Source organism: Drosophila erecta, unplaced genomic scaffold (genome assembly GCF_003286155.1).
Source record: "Drosophila erecta strain 14021-0224.00,06,07 unplaced genomic scaffold, DereRS2 tig00000021-arrow-pilon, whole genome shotgun sequence".
Taxonomy (NCBI): Eukaryota; Metazoa; Arthropoda; class Insecta; order Diptera; family Drosophilidae; genus Drosophila; species Drosophila erecta.
The window spans coordinates 14,328,118-14,349,041 of record NW_020825198.1 but is presented as its reverse complement, the minus strand read 5'-3'; the positions used below and the strand labels follow the sequence as shown (position 1 = coordinate 14,349,041).

The 20,924-nt window shown below is 42.9% G+C and overlaps 3 protein-coding genes across 3 annotated transcripts; all 3 read right to left on the bottom strand.

Annotated features, from left to right (window-relative positions):
• Nucleotides 1-5,677: 5,677 nt before the first annotated feature.
• Nucleotides 5,678-8,417, bottom strand: LOC6545597 (fat-body protein 1). Its single transcript, XM_001972673.3, has 2 exons — nt 8,159-8,417; nt 5,678-8,062 (listed from the first exon to the last, which is right to left on the bottom strand). Exons 1-2 carry the CDS (start codon nt 8,408-8,410, stop codon nt 6,356-6,358), a joined length of 1,959 nt encoding a protein of 652 aa, XP_001972709.2. The 5' UTR covers nt 8,411-8,417; the 3' UTR covers nt 5,678-6,355.
• Nucleotides 8,418-9,428: 1,011 nt separating this feature from the next.
• On the bottom strand, nt 9,429-15,175 carry LOC6545596 (fibroblast growth factor receptor homolog 2). The gene is made up of 3 exons (XM_001972672.3): nt 15,097-15,175; nt 10,160-12,890; nt 9,429-10,094 (listed from the first exon to the last, which is right to left on the bottom strand). Exons 2-3 carry the CDS (start codon nt 12,731-12,733, stop codon nt 9,513-9,515), a joined length of 3,156 nt encoding a protein of 1,051 aa, XP_001972708.1. The 5' UTR covers nt 12,734-12,890; nt 15,097-15,175; the 3' UTR covers nt 9,429-9,512.
• Nucleotides 15,176-16,054: 879 nt separating this feature from the next.
• Nucleotides 16,055-20,318, bottom strand: LOC6545595 (peroxisome biogenesis protein 1). The gene is made up of 9 exons (XM_001972671.3): nt 20,084-20,318; nt 19,875-20,001; nt 19,638-19,741; nt 19,287-19,401; nt 17,642-19,228; nt 17,382-17,578; nt 16,694-17,317; nt 16,340-16,443; nt 16,055-16,283 (listed from the first exon to the last, which is right to left on the bottom strand). The coding sequence occupies exons 1-9, from the start codon at nt 20,174-20,176 to the stop codon at nt 16,214-16,216; spliced, it is 3,021 nt and encodes a 1,006-aa protein (XP_001972707.1). The 5' UTR covers nt 20,177-20,318; the 3' UTR covers nt 16,055-16,213.
• Between the last annotated feature and the right edge of the window lie 606 nt (nt 20,319-20,924).

Sequence of the window (20,924 nt, the reverse complement as noted above, 5' to 3'; positions counted from 1 at the left end):
ATTAAAACAAGATAGAGTGCTAGAGTCGAGTTCCCCGACTATCAGATACCCGTTACTAGTGAAAGTGCAAACGAGAAATTTCAACATTTTCTGGAATATCGCTAGAAATTGTGTAAAAAATTTACTCTACGAGTGGCGGGTATAAAGACATCAGTCCCAATCCTTTGTTGCATATACAAAATATTTATAAACTGCCCGATGTCGGATGTGGGCCAAATGAGATCTAGGCAGTTTTCCTTGGCCACCTTTTCTGGGTGGACGTGTGGAAAATATTGGACGGAAAGGAGGCGTGAGCTGTTTCCAAATCAACTTGGACCAAAACCCTTCGTTCCCACTCCAAAATCGAGGCATTGAAAAATGTACAATAAACATTTTTACACGCTGCCGCTGGTTGGGAGGATATCAAGTTGAGCAGAAAACTTTTCGCCATTCATGCAGATGTACACGACAAAAAATTGCTAACAAACGGAAATGTGATATACGCGCGACAACCAAAACACACACAAAGGCTAATGGAGCAGGGCGTGGAAGGGGGCGTGGTGGTATCAGTGGCGTAGATGGGGGTCAATGGAGCTTAGTTATCATGTGATATTATTTTCGAAATATATATTTACTATTATACTATTTGTCATTCCATCATTACTCGTTTACTGTCGTGGAACAATCAAGCAGAGTCTAAAGTTCATATGTAAACTCTTTCCACATGCAATTCCTTTAAGCATTCCCCTTTCAGGAAACTCTGCCTACGCCACTGGGAAGGATAGCCATGCCAATTGCTTCTGAAAAATGTATTCTGAATATAAACGTCTATTCTGTATAGGTGAGATCTATAGCTACGTGGCAATCGTCTTGTATTCTTCTCGCTCTCACTGGTCTATTCAATTTGGTTGTGAATTAAAATGATGGAGGAAAAAAACGGGGGACCGTCGAAAAGAAAATACCGTCATGCGTTGCATTGTCAAAAGGATTTTTTCTCTTCTTCGGCTTTTGTATGATTGAAAGACACCCACCTCAACATTTTGAGGCCCCTGCTCGCCCACTATATTCCATCTTAACTGACACGCTTTGGCGCATTGGCTGATAAACGCCGAAGGGAAAGGACTTCTTACTGGAGGCTTTCCTTCAAGTGGGATTAAAAAAATGTTTACACAGAAGCGCACGGGACATTTTAATACCCACCAGAATCTAGGGTAGCAAGGGTGTTAAAGCATCTTCCAGGACAAGACACATTTAACAGAATTCATACCCCTTTTATCAAATTATTTAGAAAGACAGAAAAGAAAGAAAATTCTTAAAAGACTGGGAATGACCCCGAAAGTGCATAATGCAGGTTTTAAATGTTTTCTTAGATATCTTTAAAATATATTTTGCTTATTTTCACAGTAGCCAATGTTCGAGTCTCAACAATCGATTCCATCCTAGCATAACAGGAAGATCCGGTTCCTGTGAGATGGTGGAGAGATTACGAGAACCGGAAGGGATACGGGCACAGGTATGGAACATGATTTGGGGAGAGCCATGTATATTCCCACTTTGACGTGACATGTTCCAATGACAAACTAATAGTTAACGCAAAATATTTCCAATTACTGTTGCTGTTGCTGTCACAGCAAAATCAATCAATTTGCAGCCACAGACACGAAAGCCATTTAATTTCTATTCCCGCACTTTTCCATTTTCCTTATCGGTTGGATATATTTTAAACGCAAATTGATTTTGTGGCCACAGATTGCAGCGGTAAATGCATTTCACCCAGCATTTCTATAAAATTGTTACTTTTTATACTTACGTGTACTTTTTTGCCCTGCCCAGCCCAGCTCAGTGTGATTTGGCCAACTAATGAGGTGTGAAAATGTGGGAAAACCACTTTTGCTGCGTTCGCCATGTACGCTGCAATTAGAATGAATTTATGGTGGACTTTACGAGACGGTAGGGGTAAAGGGATGCGGCAAAGTATGCTATAAAAATGGGATTTGCCTCGAACTGGTTGCGGCTTATTTGCTATTCACACCACAACAATGTAAACAATGCCCGGCCCGAGGACACCCCCATACCGGCCAATCCGCTCTGCCTTATCCCCTATATCTCACCACCCCAGTTCAGTTTTGCTGGAACCCAGAGGCGACAGTGAAAAGCAATAAAGCGCTCTGGCCAGAGACACAGAAATACTCACAATGCTGAAGCAAATTTGTTGCAAATCAAAACAAATTCCAAGCCGTCGACACGCACACAAAAAAGCCACTATTCTGTTCCTTTCTTCTATATACGAAGATTGCATACTCTTTCCCGCACTTGCTCAGTAATGAGGAATAGTAAAGATAATAAACAAAGATGGTTAATAATTATTTTGAACTATGACCATGCTCAGCAGGCACTCTTGTATTTAATAAGTAATGGTGAGCCTAATCCAATATACAATGAATATTTAATCAATCTTTAATAGTTTGTTAAGAAATAGGTTACTGCACAATTTCATATATATAAATGTGGATTTCCCAGTCCATTGTTTAAGTAATACACTACCACCACAAAGTGGTGTGGCTAAAAAGCCTTCCACTCCAACCACATTCACCCATCTACGCACTCACCCTTTGCGAAAGGACTTGTCCATCAACTTGATGAAATTCCACAACAATTTATGCAATCAGTTGGACACAACACAAAAAAGGAAAAGAAATAATACAAATATGACGGTTGACAGAAAGGAAAACCATTTCATGCTGCAATGCAGGACCAGAATCCCTCCTCCACCGAAAACCGGCTACCGAGTACAATCCCTCTTAAGCCTTTTTGAATATTTTTGACACGTGCGCTGCAATTATTTTATTACCCAAGCCGCCCTTGGCCGCCCACTCTATTTGGCCGTGTGCAGTGTGCCACGCCCACTCGATTGCAAACCGAGCAACAAGAAGGGCGGCGGTTAAAAAAAAATGTTCGTATTGAGGGAAGGCCAACAATGGACCGGCAATTGATGCAATTCATTGAAAATTTTGATGGCAACTGTTTAGACTAAAATTGCATTAAGTCACCAAAGGCTTTTGTTGGCGGGAAGTGGAACTGAATGGTAACCCAAACAATTGCCAATCATTTTCGCAGTCGCGCAATTGCATTCACGAATTTCACGAACGTGCCTATCTAAACGAAAAATAAAGAATACAAATCAACCAAAATGTTGTTTTAAATACGCGTCTACTCCGCGCTTAAATAATCTATGGAAATTACGGTCGATGTACATATATGCACATACACTTACTCGTACATATATACATTAATAATGATGCCATTTGTTTGGCCATAGAATTTTTGTTGTCGCTGTTTGTGTGTTGGCAATAAAATTTGGCTTTGCCACATAATTCAAATTGTTAATCGCGTTTAATGGCGGGCATTTATCAATATTTTCTTCATGTTGCTGAATGCAAATTTTTTGTCCTCCTGCGGAGCCATAGAATGGGAAAGAAATAATCGGGGAAAGAGAAGGGGAGAGAGCTCAGGACCTCCTAAAGCCACCCCAAAAATGGGGACTATCAGTCCAATTCAAATGGCTCCTTCGTTTTGGGGTCTTAATGTGGAGTTGACAAAGCCAAAACAAAAATGGCGGCTAATATGGCCACAAGTTGATATGTGGGGAAACCTTTTTATAGGGGGTTACTTTGGATATGGTAGATAAAAGATTTGAATTATTTGATAGTGCTGTGGGTATATTTCTTCATTAGCTAGATATATTCAGGGTAGAAATGGTCAGAAATGTATTAATATGTCACTCATATGAGTAATTATATTGATAGGAATTAATATATTTTCCCATTAAAGAGAGATGATTGCATTTAAAGTTTAAATTAAATCAAATTCGAAAATATTGATTTCTGGTGTAAAAAGAATATTTTCCCATCTATATATGACAACGCCATATTCTTGCCAAGTACATCCCCACTTAGAATGGGGCGGAAATAAAGCGCAGCGGTCATAGCTGCATCTGATTTGGGGATGTCCCTCACTTCTTTCCATATATATGTATGTACGTAAACCGCCCTTAGCTGTTAGGTCTGTCCTCCCTTGGCCAAAGCCCCCATCCCCAACATGCTTTTAATGCGCACCATTGTGTCAAGATAAAGGAACGGAAATTAGCACGATAGCAGGAAGTTGCCATCGTCGTTGACGTTGTTCTTGTGCTCCACCTCGACCGCTCCACAAAACGCCAAGGAATGGAGGCCAAGACGGTGGCGATAATATAAAAAAAGGGGCAGCGGACACAACAGAATGGGGGCGTGAACATCCACTGGAATCGGAATTGGAGTCAAAGTCGGACAGCCACAAATAATAAAGCAAACGGAAATGAAATACAATACCCGAGGAATCCCAGAAGAATGGAAATGGTCAACATGGAGATGCCTATCGTGGTTTCATGGAAATGCCTTTAAGCTTGACTTTCACTTTTGGGGCAGGAGAACCTTAAAAAGTGACAAAGTGGTTACTTAAAAAAATTCTTAAATAATTACTTGCTATACAACTGACTATTTTTCTAATATATGTACTTGAAATATAGTTTAGGAAAGAAATATTTATTATATAGATATATAATAGATATAGATAGGTGATAAAAATAAATGCATTCCTCTGGAAGAGAAAATAATAATTAGTGTTAGCATGTGGAATTTAGGAACTACAAATAAGACTAAAAATATTTTTAATACACTTTAATACCCTCCCTTGTGGGGTCAGCAAAGTTTCAGAAGCATTCAGCTAAGCCTTATCCCCAAACCCAATTTAGTGCCGACAATTGAAAAATTAATAAGACCCAAAGTGTGGAACAACTTTTCGTTTTTTTTTAATTGCGGGGATTTTGGAAAGAGGATTTCATTTTATTTTTTCTTATCAACCACAGGCAAATTAGGCGCTAACAGAATGAGAAGAAAGGCCAAGAAGAGAGAATGCTGATTGTCGTCTATTCAGATAATGTTTTTTTCGTTTATTATATTTTCGGAGCTATGGATAGGAAAAAAGTCTCGCACTCACACACAAAGTCAATTAGGCAAAACGTTGCTGGCAACAAAGTGAAAACAATTCGCATTTAAATTTGCGCATTCTTAGAAACTTTGCCGCGAAATGTGGGGTTTGGTTGGGTTGGCTTGGGTTGGCTTGGGTTGGGTGGGGTGATTTGGTGGGCGGTGTGCTTTGTTGGGCGGGGCTGTGTGTAAGTTGGCGTAAAATACGTGCATATTACTGCGCTTATCTAGGAACAAACACGCCCAGGACTCCATTTCCCGGCCTGGACCCACAGATGACGATGACGACTTCTCCTTGATGACGATTCCTGTCTCTCTTTTCTCTGCTTTTTGTTAGGGGAATTGAATGGGATTGTTGGTGGTCGTATTGTGTGCATTTGTTTTTATGCGAATGTGCCAGTGACAAACCAGCCACATCCACATCCACTTCCACATCCACATCCTCCACCACTTCAAACACTTTGCACCCGCCTAAGCAACACATCCTTCCTTAAACGTTTCTTGCCTGCCAAATGTTGCCATTGCATACACATAAAAAAACCAATTGTGCGAACACATAAATGATTTTCTTAGGACTTTAATTAAAATCGATATATCTCTCTAAAATTAGATTTAAAGTTAAGTTAAATCGTTATTTATCGTTTATATTTAGAGATTCGAGGTCTTGGAATGTATTACATTTAACTAAAACGAGTTTGTCTTACATGGACCTTTTCTTTCCAGTGTATTTGAGATTGTATGGCTCTGAATTTTGCTAGGTTTGCGTGTGGTTTTATGTATGCATTGTATTGGCCTGGCATAATAGACACATTTAATTTTACTATTATGCCTTTTTGTTGTCATGGCATTCGTATAATAAACCGTTTCCCTTCGTTTTCAAGTTTCTGTTTTGAGGCGGCAGGATTCCCATTCCTTTTTGTATGCCATTTTGTCAGTCATTTATATGATTTTTCACAGAAAGGATACTAAAAATCTGTGTGCTTGTGCGTGTCAAGAAAATTATCTGTGAGCAAGTGGGAAAGTTAAATATACAAGTGTATTATCTTTCAATGAAGTAATCGAACTTCCATTAAATGCAATTCAATGTAAAATACATGTAGATAAAAATTTATTTGATTAACTTTATCAGTATATCAATATTAAAATTGTATCTAAAAGTAAAATGTAAATTCCTTGAAACGTGTGTGCTAATCGGTCGAAGGTAATTTGAAATTGACACGCCGACTGTTTTAATTCCAATTGTGTGCGTGCTTTGAAAACCATATTGATATGGAACCCACTCCGTGTGTTTCAACTAGCGAGCATTCAATTAAGAAGTTTAGGCACTTAGCATACATTATCGCATAATAGTTTTAGGCCTGGCTGTGAAAGATTATCACATCCTTCAGGGTTTTGGCCAGGACCGGGACAGACACCCCATCGAACTCCGACTCCAAGCCACTCCATTCTGTAAGTTCCACGAGTAATTGCACTTTGAGACCGTCTACAGTGCCCCTCGGTAGTAGAAGATGTGACGGAAATCGTTTGGAACTGGTCACATCTGTTGATGGGTAACCGGCATCATAGAGTTCACCTAGAGTGTGTTTGCGAATGGCTGTTGGGAAAAGACGTTCGAATTGATTTAAGCCCCTTTTTAGGGAACACTTAAAGCTGTCCAGGTGTAAACGCGGTCTCAATTGACCTGGTAGAGTTACATAGATCCTCGCCTCAACGACCAGGTCCTCTGGAGCAACTATATCCAGGCGAATACTGAAGGCTTCATGATTAAGACGACGTTGTCCAGCGACAAGATGACGGCGCAGAAATTGTAGATTATTGCGCTGTGATAGAAGCAGTTGCTGGTCAATTAGATTGATGAGATCCGTGGTCACGTATTCCTCAAACGTCACCAGGCGACTAACTTGTATATCAACTACTTTTGGGTGTTCCCTGCCTCCTGCATCTGGAAATATAACCGCATTTTCATAGCTCTTCAACAGTTCATTTATCCGTAATAAGAGTGAGCGGTAGATGGGATCTCTCAGATTGGAGGTAGCCGAGCCTAACATAGTTGGTTGATGTCCATGTCCATTGACAGCCAGGCTTAATTGGCGGCATATATGAAGGTAGTTATTACCTATTATTCCACCCGCTATGGATAAATCAACCATAGAATCGTTATTATGTTTTACAGCCACTTCAATTTGAGCCTTTAAGTCGTCCATTGTCAGGTCTAAGATGCTTTTCACAGCTTCGATATTCAAGGATGTGCCTTTGTAGGGCACACCACCGGTTGTCATCAGCGGCGGATCGATAATATCCATAGATCTTTGACCTGTTGCCAAATCTTCCATAGTCAAAGCAGCCACGAACTGATGCAGATTGTACACATATAATTTCGAGTTATAAAAACGGGATCCAAATGCCATCTGATTTATAAAGTTGACTTCATCGAAGGATCCTCGAAATGCTACCAAGCGATCGCCATCTACAATAAGAGGTTCATTAATCCTTTCCTTCCCTTCCTCAATGGAAATAATCAGTCGATTTATAAGACTGTTCCAGTGTGAGTTAAGTTCCAAGTCTAGGCTCAGATAAGCCACTTTTCGTTCATTATCAATGATCAGCGGATCGGTTGGAATAGGTTCTGTTTCAGTCCAAGATTGCTTGGGCTTTCGATACGCCAAAAGGATATCCATCCACCTTCGTTTCGATGTCACCAACCTAATGGGGGTCAATTGGTCCCAGGTGACTTCCTGCGCCGCCAGGATCACCTCCTTTTCGAAATAGAGCTGTGGCAGCACCTCATACATGGCTGGCATCCGAAGTTCCTTTGTGTCCTCCCTTTCCTCCACTGCCAACTGCAGGGCGTTTACAAAGAGCAGAGGATGAAAGTGTATCCTGGCATAGCATGCATTTCGCTGGAAGGAAGACCAATCCAAAGCCATGGTCAAAAAACGATAGATTCCCAACAAATTCTGGGGCATTTCTTCATCGAGCTGATTAAAAATGGCAAAAGGACCTGGCATTCGATTCTGATGCACGCGCTCTTGAAAGTCTTTTATGAATCTCCAGGTGCCCTGTAAAAGAAAATTATTAGTGTATGCTTGTTGTATTGTATTGTATTGTATTATTGCCACAAACACATAATATAAACACATTTTCACACAACTCACTTCCCTATAGCTGTTTGGATCGTCGTTAAGTTGGCTCCCCATTGTTATGAGTTCCTCATGAAGCAAGGGTTTGTGGACTTGAATGAGCAAATTCAGGAGGAAATACTGGCGATCTTGCCTCTGATTATAATCCACTTCTACATTTGATCTGAAATGCTGCCCAAAAGGGGTCAACTTCCAAGGATTGCCAAAACTTTCTGTTCCATCTTTAAGAACGAACAAACAAAGACACACAAACGTTAATCTTAACATTTTGACGCAGACTGATCAGTGACATGAACTGACTTCTGCGTATATTTGTAAATGCAATTGCCTTGTTTTTATACCCTTACAGAGGGTTTATTGATTTCCAAAAGTGTTTAAAGTTTGTTGATCAGTATCAACAACCAAGTCGATATATACTTGCCTGTCTGTCCGGCTATCCGTCCGTTTTCAAGCAAACTTGTCCAACCTTTCAAATCTATTTGCATAAATACAAATGGGAAAAAAATGTACCTTCGTTATTTATTAATAATTGAAAATATTAGAAAAGATATTACAGTTTCGTAGTTTTTGAAAATATATTCGGAACACACCATCTTTTTTAAACTTATAATTCCTGCAAGGGTATATAAGCTTCGGCTTGCCGAATCTTCCTTCCTTTCTTTTCTTGTTTTCAGTCAAGACACACTGAACTTGGTTATCTCTGCGGTTGATTGTGAACAAAGCTTGGGAGAAAGTGAGGTTTTAAATTATTCGTTGTGTTCCAAAGCCTATTTTTAGTCAGACGTATTATTAAATATAAATAATCATCAAATTTCAAGGGCTTTAAATCGCATTGTCCCGCCATATCACGCCATGTCCCGCCGGAGATCCTGCCATGTCCCATGTAAATCTGATACCCATACTTTTAAAATATGTTTTGATTTGTGTTGATTTCATTTTGGTTTTTTCAGGTTAGTTTCCTAACCTATAACAGGTTCCGTAAAACAAATTCGTTTTTATTGGCTCAACAAGAAACATTATGAAATAAATGAAGCCCCAAGACCCAGAACAAAACATTGCTGCTATACAAAGATACATATGAACTGTGTAAAAATACAGAATTCTATTGCTAAGTGCTAGTTAAGTCTTTGTTCTTAAGCCAAAATCGTGTGCTTCTTGTAGCATTGGATATCTGAAATCGGATTTATTATTTATTAAATACGTCAATTAAAGCAATGCCACTTTCGTGGTATTTGGAATAACTTGGTCTGATGTTTCTGCTTCTGCGATCCTTTCTTTGGCACTGTCTGGGATGATATGATGGTTGGCGATGCTTCGATGGGATCTGATTGACTCGTTGGAATTATTTTAGGTCTCCTAATACTACGGACTAATTAAACTTATAGGTGTACTGATATCTAAGCGGGGAGGTTTCCCGGAATGTGTCGGTGTCGGAGCCATCATCCTCATCCCCCGATGAGGGCGGCGTCTCCAGCATGGGCATTGAGAGGTCCAGATAGGCATCGTTTGGATTGCTACTAGCCTGCTGCAGGATCCCGTCGAAACTCTCCACCAGCTCCGCGAACGTGGGTCGTGCACAGGACTCAAAGTGCCAGCACTGCCGCATTACCACGTAGATGTTCAGGGAGCACTTGGCCGGCTTCTCCATGCGCTGACCCGTAATCAGGTAGCTGTAGAGCTCCTCGGCGGACAGTATGTGCGGGTATGGCTGATCCCCGTAGGTCATGATCTCCCACAGCAGAACACCATAGCTCCAGACGTCGCTCTGTGAGTCGTACTTCTTCTCCTGTAGCGACTCCGGCGCCATCCACTTAATGGGCAACCGTCCGTTGGTGTTTTTCCGGTAGTACTCCGTATCTTGGATATCCCTCGCCAGTCCAAAGTCGGCGATCTTCATAACGTATCCATCGCTTACAAGAACGTTACGGGCAGCCAGATCGCGATGAATACACTGGAAGAGTAAGGTATAATAAGAATTTGAACATGTGGGAGCCAATCAGTCTTAGATGGACATACCCGTCTTGAAGCGAGGTACTCCATTCCTCGAGCGATTTGGAATGCGAACTTGGTGAGCTCCTTTTCGCCAAGTTGTTGTGTTGAAATCAGTGGCTTATCATCGAGATAGCCATCGCTGTCACTCCGTCGCTGTGGAGCACCCGGTCGATTCAGCTTGAGGAAATCCTTGAGGTTTCCATGTGGAGCATACTCCACGATCACCCACAGAGGACCTCCCTGGCTGCAGCAGCCCAGCAGATTGATGATGTTAATGTGCTTGCCAATCATTTTCATCACCTCCATTTCACGCACCAAGCTGGCCATGTCCGTATCCGTGTGCTCCTCCTTGACCATCTTGACGGCCACGATGGTTTCGCCCAACTGTGGGTTCCTTGGTAGACCATCCGCCTCCGCCATCACTACGCGTCCAAAGGCACCCTCGCCCAGGATGGAGCCCAAATTAAGCTGCTGCCTGGGAATCTCCCAGTTAGAGTCTAGCGGAAACTCATACTCATTGAAGCCCTGGGCGGCATCAGTACCGCATGTGCCCGTTGTGGAAACGGTTGTTCTCTGCTTCTCGATCCTAATCACTGGCATCTGAAGATCGCCGGAGTTGCAGCCACTGCCTTCTTCTCCGCCCGGTCGGTAAATGATCACTTTTTTAGTCCACTGATGAACCGTTTCGATGCGGAGCTTCAGGAGCTTCTCCCTCCTCAGCCGGCGCAGCATGAACGTTATGAAAGCACTGCCCAAAAGGAACAAAGTCACTATAGTAAAAACCGCCAAGGTGAACCCAAGCGGATGGGCGTGCAGCAGGGCATAGATCTCCAAAGGTGGCAGACTCACCACCCTTAGGTACACACTGGAGTTGCTTCTTCCCAGGCCACTTGAGGCCAAGCAGGTGTACCAGCCCTCCTGGTCAAAGGTAACATTTCGCAGTGTTAAAACCACTGAGTCGTTCGTAACGGTGAAGTTGAGATTCTGGATCTCCACAGACTGAAGACCGTCCAGCGAGGCATTCTTGAGGACAACCCTTTTCCAGCTGACCGTAGGATGCAAGTCAGAGTACACGGTGCACTTCATCACCACGCTGCCATTGACTTTCACCGTCTGATTTTGCGGCACCACAATTATTGGTGCGGATCTTGTGCGATCGTTTATTTGGACGCTAAAGTCAAATTGGATGCAGCCCCACTCGTTGCACACCGCACAGTTGTATATTCCCGAATCCTCGCTGGTGGCCTCCACGAAACGGAGCGTCCAGTTCCTGTACACATAGACGCCGAGTTTACGTCTTAGCGGCTTCTTGTCCTTCGTCCAGGTGATGTTCGCTTTTCCATACACTGGGCAGGCTAGAGTGACGGTATTTCCCGATAATGAGTGCTGCAATCGCTTCAACTCTTTTTTGAACACTGGTGGACCCATGCCGCCTGATGAGTCCGGTCCTGGATTTTCCACGTCCTCATCGGTGTCCTCTCCTGTGGCTGCAGTGGGCACTGGGCTGGCCACTGTGGTGGTAGTGGTCATGCGAATCGTGGTAGTGTCTAATGGACTGTACAGATCCAGATAGGCGGCGGCCACAGTGCGTCCGACTTGGTTCTCGGCTATGCATATGTACCATCCTCCATCCTCCATTAGGACATTGCCCAGACGAAGTACCTGTGGCTCATCCATGCGGGTAATCAATCTGGTAACGTCCACCGGTAGTTGGGGCTGCTCTCTTAACCGCTGCAAGAGATCATCGATGTTGTCCACACTTCCCTTGTGCAGCCACGTGATCTTCGGCTCCAGGGCAGAGTCCTCCAGGAGGCACTCAATGCTCACATTGTCCTCAAGGGCAATGCTGGCATTTCGGGGATACCCTGGCTTTAGCATGGGCACTGTGTGACTTCTGCTAATTACCTCCAGTTGGGTTGGAGTACTCCTTTGGCAGTTCTGTTCCACGCACAGCTTACAGTGATAGCTTCCAGCATCCTCCGGCTGCAGTTGCCCCACTGTCAGTGACCACCTTTTCAGCTTAATCCGGCCCCGACCACCAAGGATTTGAGTATCATTGTGCAGCCAGGATATATCAACACCCTTTGCTTCCGGATCCGTGGGACTGCAGCTCAACTGGAAGAGACCACCTGCGGTTCGTTGGACGGTTTTGGGTAGTGGTTGCAGCAACTTTAGGGAGCGAGTATCATTCAAGGGCTGGAAAAAGAGATCTGACTCCGGGATTGGCCGCGCATCTTGCAACTTGACAAAGCTGGCGATGTCATTGCCAACTGGTTCCTTATGGCCCACAACCAGGGAAATATTGTACCATCTGTTCTGACTATCCAGGCAGCCGTAGTTCCCGGAATTTCCGGACTGTGCTCGTTCAAGCCGCAAGAGGGAATTCCTCAGTTGAAACTTATCTTCATAGAACCATTTGGCCATGGGTCGGATGCACTGCAGCGTGATGTCCATGTCGGAGAGGAGGTGCCGCTGGCGGGGACTGTTTTCCACAGTGACATCGATGTAGCAACGATGATGGCCATAATCGCATCCCAGGTCCGAAGAGGCAGAGGCGATCGCAATGATCATCACCAGCGTGATCGGCACTTTTGCCATGGCTCAAGTGGATTCTCTTGAGTTCAACAGCCACCAAGATCTCGTATCTAGATGGGCACGATCGTGTACATATGGATTACAGTTGCGGTCGAAATAATATCACTTCCTGTGGGTATCTTCATTCGAATTCCTCGATTTCAAATCGAGCGTTCTCCAGCTAAAGGAATACAGGAATAAAGATTTAGAAACCGTGGCGTTGATTAATAAATTATGCTTAAAAAATTAATCTACTAAAAAATGTTGTTTAATTAATCTAACTTTAATACTTGTACATATGTATATCTTAGTTTATCATTTAAATAGATTTTAGTGATGAATATCTGTTCCACTATTGCTTTGACCGCAGCTGTTTAAGTGGATCAATAAATATTGCCAAATCTCCGCTTCACTTTTTGCCTCTCCCTTGATTCCCGCTCTGTGTCATTTTATTTATTTATTATTATTGTTTAATATTTTATTGCCAACACGGCACGCAGCCAAGTCAAGTCAGTCCGCACCAATATGCAAAAATCCAAAGGAGAAGCAGCTGAAAAAAACGAAGACTGTGTGCCCTGCCTCCGTAATGAGCTCGAAGACGTGGTCGAAGCCACCGAATTGCCGGACACACTCGTCGCCACCCACTACCAAAGGGGATCTCCATTATAACTTGTCTATATTCGATGTTAGCCAAATGGTTTTGTTGGTGCGGCCTGCGCTTCTCGATTTCCATTCAACAAAATGCCGAACAGTTATAAAATCACTAGCTATTTGCTGAAATCAGTTGCTACAGTGGTAAGACTCTATTCAGTTATTCCCAAGTACTTGACTTACAAAGCAAACTGACAAGGTGCTGGAGAATTGCAACAGCAAATAGAGAAATACCTAAATGATTCGCCACAAACTGAAAAAGCAACTAATTAAGCATTTTGCTCAATTCAAAAGTGCGTTTATATGAAAGTTTTGTTTTAAGCACTGACTCTGACTGCTCAAAAATCTCGAAAGCTGACTCAACCATTATTTGAAAAATAAATATCACAAAGAATGGGAAATGAATAGCAGTATTTCGTATAAATATAAATTATACATTCTTTGTCAGTCATTAATTATGATGTTGTAGGGTAAATCCCCAGAATTGTTGAGTGCCTTGACGTACTTATCGAAATCAAAATATGAAACCAAGTTTAGCGTACAATGCATATATGTATATCTTTGTTTAGTATGATTATACAAATAATGAGCTATTCTAATATCAATAGTAATCACTTAAGACCCAAGAATCGTTTTGACCACTGTGCCGTTTAATGAAATGTAGTTTATTGTTTGTAAGGCTGGGACAACCGTTGCGATTGTCATTGTTGTTGTTAATATGGTGCTAGTGCTGCCAGTAATTGCTGTTGTTGTTATTGTTTTAGCCGATATTGCCGCTAGCCGTTTGACTTCAGGCCCGATTTATGTATGTATGCACACGCGTCGCAGGTTTTAATTTATTCAATTCCTTTTTTTCTCATTTGTTGCCAAATACGACTCGATCGCTGTATTTGAAGTATGTATTATTGCTTTTCTTATTTTATTTTTCTTCTCAGTTCGTAATTTATTCAATATTTTTCAATTTCAAGCCAGCGCGCACATGGCCAAAACCGTTTTGCTCACACCTTTTTATCTTGTGAATTATTCTCGAGCGCATTAATCTAATGCATGACCGATTTGATATTTCAACTTGGTCAATCGGCTATTCTCGAGATCTTTATTTGGAACCCTGGATATTAGTTCCATATTCATTTTCTTTTTGCGAACATTTATTAAAGGTAAAAGGAATGTTTGGATCACTAGATAAATTGCATCACTTCAATTTTATTTCTTTATTTAATTCATGGACTTTTATTTAGTTATCAACTTATATGGTGTATCAGTTGTATATTGTTTCTTTGTCTCACTTAAAATCTTATTCTCAACATTTGGTGTCTTGCAGACTTTTTGTTTTTATTTATCTGCACTTGACAGGATTGGTATTTATTTTACTGCTGAAACAATTCACTCCTAAATTATTTGTTGCTTTTTTCGCTTTACTGCCGCTTGTCAGTCCCAGTGGGAACACAATTCTTTTCTGCCATGCCACAACCCCAAATTTTTGACCAAAAATCACGTTCTTTGTCTCTTATTTTCGAGGAGCTGGGGAGGGCAAATGAGATCGCAAAAAACATTGTCACTATGTTTATTCGGCTGTCAATCGCCGTTGGGGCCTGGATACAAATCTTAAGACTCGTTTAGGGGCCAGAGGAAGGCGCCTTGCATTTCCGCTTCGTTGCCAACATTTATTTCCATTTACCAGGCAAAGATGAGAAAAAATAATATGGAGGGTGGGGGACCACTTCCGTTGCACTAACCGTAATCCGTAAAGTTTGTGGAAGGAATCGAGCGGAGCCAACCGATTGGCTTGAATGTGCGCAAACAACTGAAAGTAACGATCGAAACGGAAGAAACTTTTACGAGGTACGATCCGAACGTGACCGATCGAACCGAGCTGAGCCGATCCGATCCGAAACGAGTGGGTATCGTATCTGCGGTACCCTGTGATAATGTTTGCTAGGATCCTTCAGATGGGTTCGGATCGGATCGGATCGTATGGGCTATGGCTACCTGATCGAGGTGGTCTCCCTCCCGCATGTTGCAATTGTTTTCGCTGGTACTTTTCCTGAGCGGTTTCCTTTCTTTTTTATTGTTGCTGTTGCTGCTGCTGCTGCTGGGTTCTTGTTGGTTTTATTCTAAGCATGTTTGCGGTGGCTTCGACTCGTCGAAATTCTTTATTATCTGGCCTTCGGGTTCCCTCTGTTTGTTTGCTTGGCGGCTTAATTTATGCAAAAGAAAAATGTGTCCATTGTCTTAGTGGTGTGCAGTACGTGCGCATGCGCGGTAATCGCATATCAATAAGGAAATATCCGTTACGTGACTGATATCCAAAAAATCTCTGTTGCTGCAGCTATTGCTGCTGCTGCTCCCGCATAGGCCAAAATCCTGATCCAGATGCCGGGCACGTAATCTACCCAAAAATAGTTAAATGCGTTTTCGATGCACTTGTTGGGGCTATGGGAAGAAATGCGAAACAGTTGGGAATTACGGTAAGGATGGACCTACTGTACAAACTAGCTACCAAGAACTTGGCTTAGCTAAAGACGATTTCCGGTGAATTAATAACCAACTCACCTGACGTCTTCATTTGGTCGGTGCCTCCTTAACAGCGCTCATGTTTACCGAGGTCAGCATGCGCAAGATATTGGTTCTTAGATTTGAACATCTCTTTCTGCTCTTCGTATACAATGTAATTGAAATATAACGTTTACAAACTAATCATGAAAACAAATTCGTCTTTTTTATTTCCCAACAAAAAGATTAATGAAATATGTACTACCTAAGGCTTGTGTATTCCAACAACATATTGCGCCAATGTACAAATATGCGAAATAAAATTTAAAATAATAATGCTAAGCTTATAAGTCTTTGTCTTTAAGCCAAGGTCGCACGCTTGGCTACAAACTCCCTCGAAGTCTTCTCCTTGTTCGTAAACCGAGCATACCTACAAATGAATATTCAAAAAGGTAACAAAAAGAAAAGCAAAGACAAGTCACTTACGTTTTGTGATATTTGGCCACATCGGAGGCGCTGAGCGAAGGACGAGTGGTTTGGAACGACTCAACAAGGTGCTTCTGCTTCAGCGAGATTTTCTTTGGCAGTTTCTGGGAAAGCAATAAGAAATCAATGTTATTTTGTAACGTCGCCAGAGAATAAGAACTACGTGACCAATCCGTGTTGCCGGAAATAGCATTGATTTCAATTTGATTTAAAGGACAAACACGTAAACGAATCAAAAGTATTTGAATTTTAAATTTATGTTACATTTGTAACCAGGATGATGATATTAAAAACCAGATAGAAACATAGCCCATAAAATAGATCGTTTCCGGTGAAAAGAATTTCCCAGCTCACCTCATGTCCGAATTGAGCTAGCGCCTCCTTAACCGCCGCCATGTTCGCCGAGGTCAGAATACTCTGGATATCGGCGCCAGTGTAATTTGCAGTTTTTCCCGCAAACCACTCAAAGTCCACGCACTCATCAAGGTTGAGGGTGGAACTAAGTGCGTCAAATATACGTACTCTGGCCTGAGCATCCGGCAAAGGACACTCCACCAAGCGATCAATGCGACCGGATCGAAGGAGCGCGGGATCCAGCAGCTCCGGCCTAGATGTAGCTGCTATCACGGTAACTCCCTGCAGTCCTTCCACGCCATCCAGTTCCGTGAGCAACTGATTTACCACTCGATCTGTGACCCCCGTGGAATCGTGTCCACGTTTCGGCGCCAAGCTGTCGAACTCGTCGAAGAAAAGCACACATGGTCGGGCACTGCGTGCTCGATTGAACAGGTTTCGAACATTTTCCTCGCTTTGGCCAATGTATTTGGCGAGCAACTCAGGACCCTTGACAGAAATGATGCGCAGGTTCCACGATGTGGCCAACTGAGCGACCAGGTAGGTTTTACCTGTTCCTGGTGGCCCATATAGGAGTACTCCGGCCTGATTGCGCAGTGGAGAGGCGTTAAAAATGGTGGGATACTGTAAGAAATGCACAATGATATAATATATTATAGTAAACACATATATTTCGTTTAGAGCTCACCCTTGATGGCCACATAAGGACCTCCTCTAGAACTCCCACAACTGACTCCAGGCCAGGCAACTCCTCAACGCGCATTTCATTGGCTTCCGCATCGTTGCCAGTCCTTTGATTGCTCTGAATGCCCTGCAGGCAGTACGAGTTCGTGTGCTCCAAGGACTCAATAAGCTGATCATTGGTTAAAACAGGCTGGGTCTTGCCTGGAAATAAGAGAATTAAACATGAAAACATACAGTTGCATATTTATGATACAAACTACTCACTTATGCGATAAGCATAAAATATTGCACGCTCCACAAACTGCACAAGATCACATTTCCGGTAGCCCTCTGTGAGGTTGGAGAACTTAACAAGATCCAGGTCCTTGGACACATTGATATGACTGCACAGCTCTCGAAGGATAATCTCCCGATCCGCTCGTTCCAAGCTGGGCAGACGAGCAACAGTCTGAAAAACATGTCTTCCTCTTGGTGAGCTTAGACGTTTGTTGAGGGTCTGCAACTCGTTGACGGTGGCGATTACCGCAATGGCATTGTTTGTGGTATACTGAACAATCAACTGATACACAGTGTCCGCCATGCGATTGTAGTACTCTCCATCCTGACTGGACTGCTCTCCAGCAGAGTGGGCCAGTACATCCAAGTTTTCTAGCACAACAATGGCGGGGGCGTGCTGCAAGCAGCTGGTGAAAATGTTGCGAAGGTCTTTTTGAATGGACTCCGTTTTGCGGCCTTTGCTTCGCGATCCGTGGAAGAACTCAAAGTGACAATAATCCGGCTTGCGTGACAGCTGGTCCAAAATACGCTCCACAAGAACGGTTTTACCCGTTCCCGAGGCACCAGCGAGCAGGACATTGCACTGACGCATGACGGAATTGTCAGCACTTAGGCACAGATTCATGCGCAATTCCTGAACTACTTGATCCACAATCTTATCGTACTCCGGTAACTGGATGAGATCCTGAACACTTAATGGTGAAGTCGGTGGCGACTGCTCCTTGATAACCTCGCCAACGGGACGCACCAGATCTGCTGCATAGATCTTGGATTCCTTCAGGAACTGCGCGTCCACCACGCAATAACGAAAATGTTCTGGTAGAATTCCGACAGTAACCAGTAAATCATCCTCCAGCCGCACCACCTCCTCCTGGTTGAAGAGCATCGGCTTATGCTGAGTTCGCTCAATCACAAATCGCTTAAATGCATTCTCCATGATTTTGTAGTGCGTCTTCTTGTTGGCAAATAGCTCAATTTTTTCCACAAAGTTAGCTACGGTAGTTTTAGGCCTTAAAACGACTCGTTCCAATTCCTTGATGCCCAGCAATTTCATTAGATTGGCATTTAGTTCGATCGATGGATGAATGGTTTCTGGTAGATCGTCCTCTATATCATCTTCTACTGTGCGCACTCTCACATAGTAATCCTTGTCGGCAGCAGTGTGCATGCAATAAAACAGATCCAGATCAAAGAACTCTGGTAGATGATTCCGGTTCACGAAAACATCCGATTCCTGAGCCTGCTCTCGCCATAGACCTCGTATCACACGGAACTCGAAACTGCGCGAGCTTTCGCGGCGCAGATCCTTCTTAAGGCGCTCCATGTGATCCTGCCGCTTGTTCCTCTGTATAGTATTTTTCACATTGGACACCGTGGAGGAATGCGTCAAGGGCGTTGGCTTCTGTGTCAGCTCATCCTTGACCTGGGCAGTGGTTTTACTCCTGGATAGTTTAGTGTTCTCCTCTATAACACCATTTGATGTTCCATTGGTCAGTCCCTTGTACAGGTTGGGGGCCACCACGAGTTCCGTATTGTGATCTATTCTCCCGTAGTTCATGTGCGGCTTCAGACGATCTGATAAAATGGTTTCGAAATGAATACAAACGAAATTTAATTGATGGCAAATATTTACCCACTGTCAGCGCCACTTGCATTGACTTGTTAATCCAAACAATAAGGATCTGCGTTGAATTCACTATGCGAGTTTGCTCCAGCACACTGCCCGATATCTTTTCAGTGCTAAGTTCCTGCAAAAACGTAGTCATATTAATAAAATCAATTAATTAGTAAATTAAATAGTTAATTCAAATTAATTCAATCAATTCAGCGGGTCAATGGCAATGCCGGCCAAGCAATGGCAGTATAAAAAAAGAACAAGCGCACGCCCGCGCCAAATGATAATCCGATATAAACGGACTTGTCTATTTTTAAGCTGACCGCTGATCGCTGGCCACGCCGCCAAGCAGGCGAAACCATCACTCACAATGATCTCCCAGTCCTTGGACGAGACGGGGGTAACGTGGACGCTGCGCAGGTTGAGAACGTCAGCGATGAGCGCACACTTGACCAAATCATTCTCGTGCAGACCTACGGCAAGAAAGGGTAAAAGGGTAAGTGGGTGCGAGTGTACGAGTGTACGAGGTGCGGGGCAGATGGCCGGAGTCCAATATTACGGCACATTGGCAACCGATGCACATCCGGCCGTTAAGTAATGGCTTACCGATCTCCTTGGCCGCCCTGGCATTGATCCCAATCTCAGTGTCTTTGATGCCGCCGCCGCCCTTTTGTGGCGCCCAGGAGGCGTAGTGCGTCCGGCCGTTGTACTGCAAGCTCAGGCAGCCCGTGTCCTAATCAGAATGCCACAATGGTTAACCGGATTAATCTTTGGCGTATCTAATCTGCATGGAGCATGGACCTTTGGACACTTACATAGGTCGAGACGACGCCGTAGTACTGATCCGGCAGCAGCACAAAGTTGCTCCTGATGGGCCGATAGACCACCTTAAAAGTGCGTTTGAACATTCTCGACGTGGGCGTGTGCGAATTCAGTGCGCTCCTTCCTGGTTTAAATCATTTTCGCACTAAACTTCTGCTCTCTGCGGAATTTACTTTTGCTTTATTAGAGATGGGAGCCTGCGCGTCAGCTGAGCCGATACTTGCAACAAGTGAGACAGCTGATTAGAGATGGCCCCCTTCACAACTGTTCCCATCAACAAAATGCGAAACCGTTACCATAACCCTTTTTCGAATTCAAGTGAGAACAGATTCTGGATTTTTACCAAAATGGATTTTACAGCTCGTAGTAACTGGTAATGTACATTTTATAGAAATGTTACGTTCAGTTACGTTCCAAAATGAAAATACACTTTTGTTTTTGGCTAATTTATTGGGTTAATATTTTATTTAAAATAGTTCGAGTGTTCAATATAGTCGTGTAAATGTGTACAAAAGATCCGGCATTTTATATTTAATATATCGATTTTCCTTCTCTTTCGCTCCTCGTATACCATGCTGGCGTCTTATCAAATTAAATAACACAATATTTAAGAACTAACAATGCAGAGCGTGCTAATCGTGTATGTTTGCATTAAAACGCTGCGCTTCACTTCACTTGCGCTATTTCCTTCTTTTGGCAAATTAAACAGGAGAAGATATTGAAAGGATATGCATAAGGATGCCGATGGCACTTGTAAATATTTAAATACAATAAAACTGTGCTTATAGTTCAACTAAATTCGTTATTGCATTTTTAAATATACATCTAAGTATC

Coding starts and splice junctions, on each gene's coding strand:
- LOC6545597 (XM_001972673.3), bottom strand. CDS start 8,410: ATGTTAAGATTAACGTTTGTGTGTCTTTGTTTGTTCGTTCTTAAAGAT. Junction 8,063..8,158: donor ATCCAAACAGCTATAGGGAA/GTGAGTTGTGTG, acceptor TTTCTTTTACAG/GGCACCTGGAGATTCATAAA.
- LOC6545595 (XM_001972671.3), bottom strand. CDS start 20,176: ATGTTCAAACGCACTTTTAAGGTGGTCTATCGGCCCATCAGGAGCAAC. Junction 19,402..19,637: donor CCAAGGACTGGGAGATCATT/GTGAGTGATGGT, acceptor ACGTTTTTGCAG/GAACTTAGCACTGAAAAGAT. Junction 17,318..17,381: donor TCCTTATGTGGCCATCAAGG/GTGAGCTCTAAA, acceptor CATTTCTTACAG/TATCCCACCATTTTTAACGC.
- LOC6545596 (XM_001972672.3), bottom strand. CDS start 12,733: ATGGCAAAAGTGCCGATCACGCTGGTGATGATCATTGCGATCGCCTCT. Junction 10,095..10,159: donor AGTACCTCGCTTCAAGACGG/GTATGTCCATCT, acceptor TTACTCTTCCAG/TGTATTCATCGCGATCTGGC.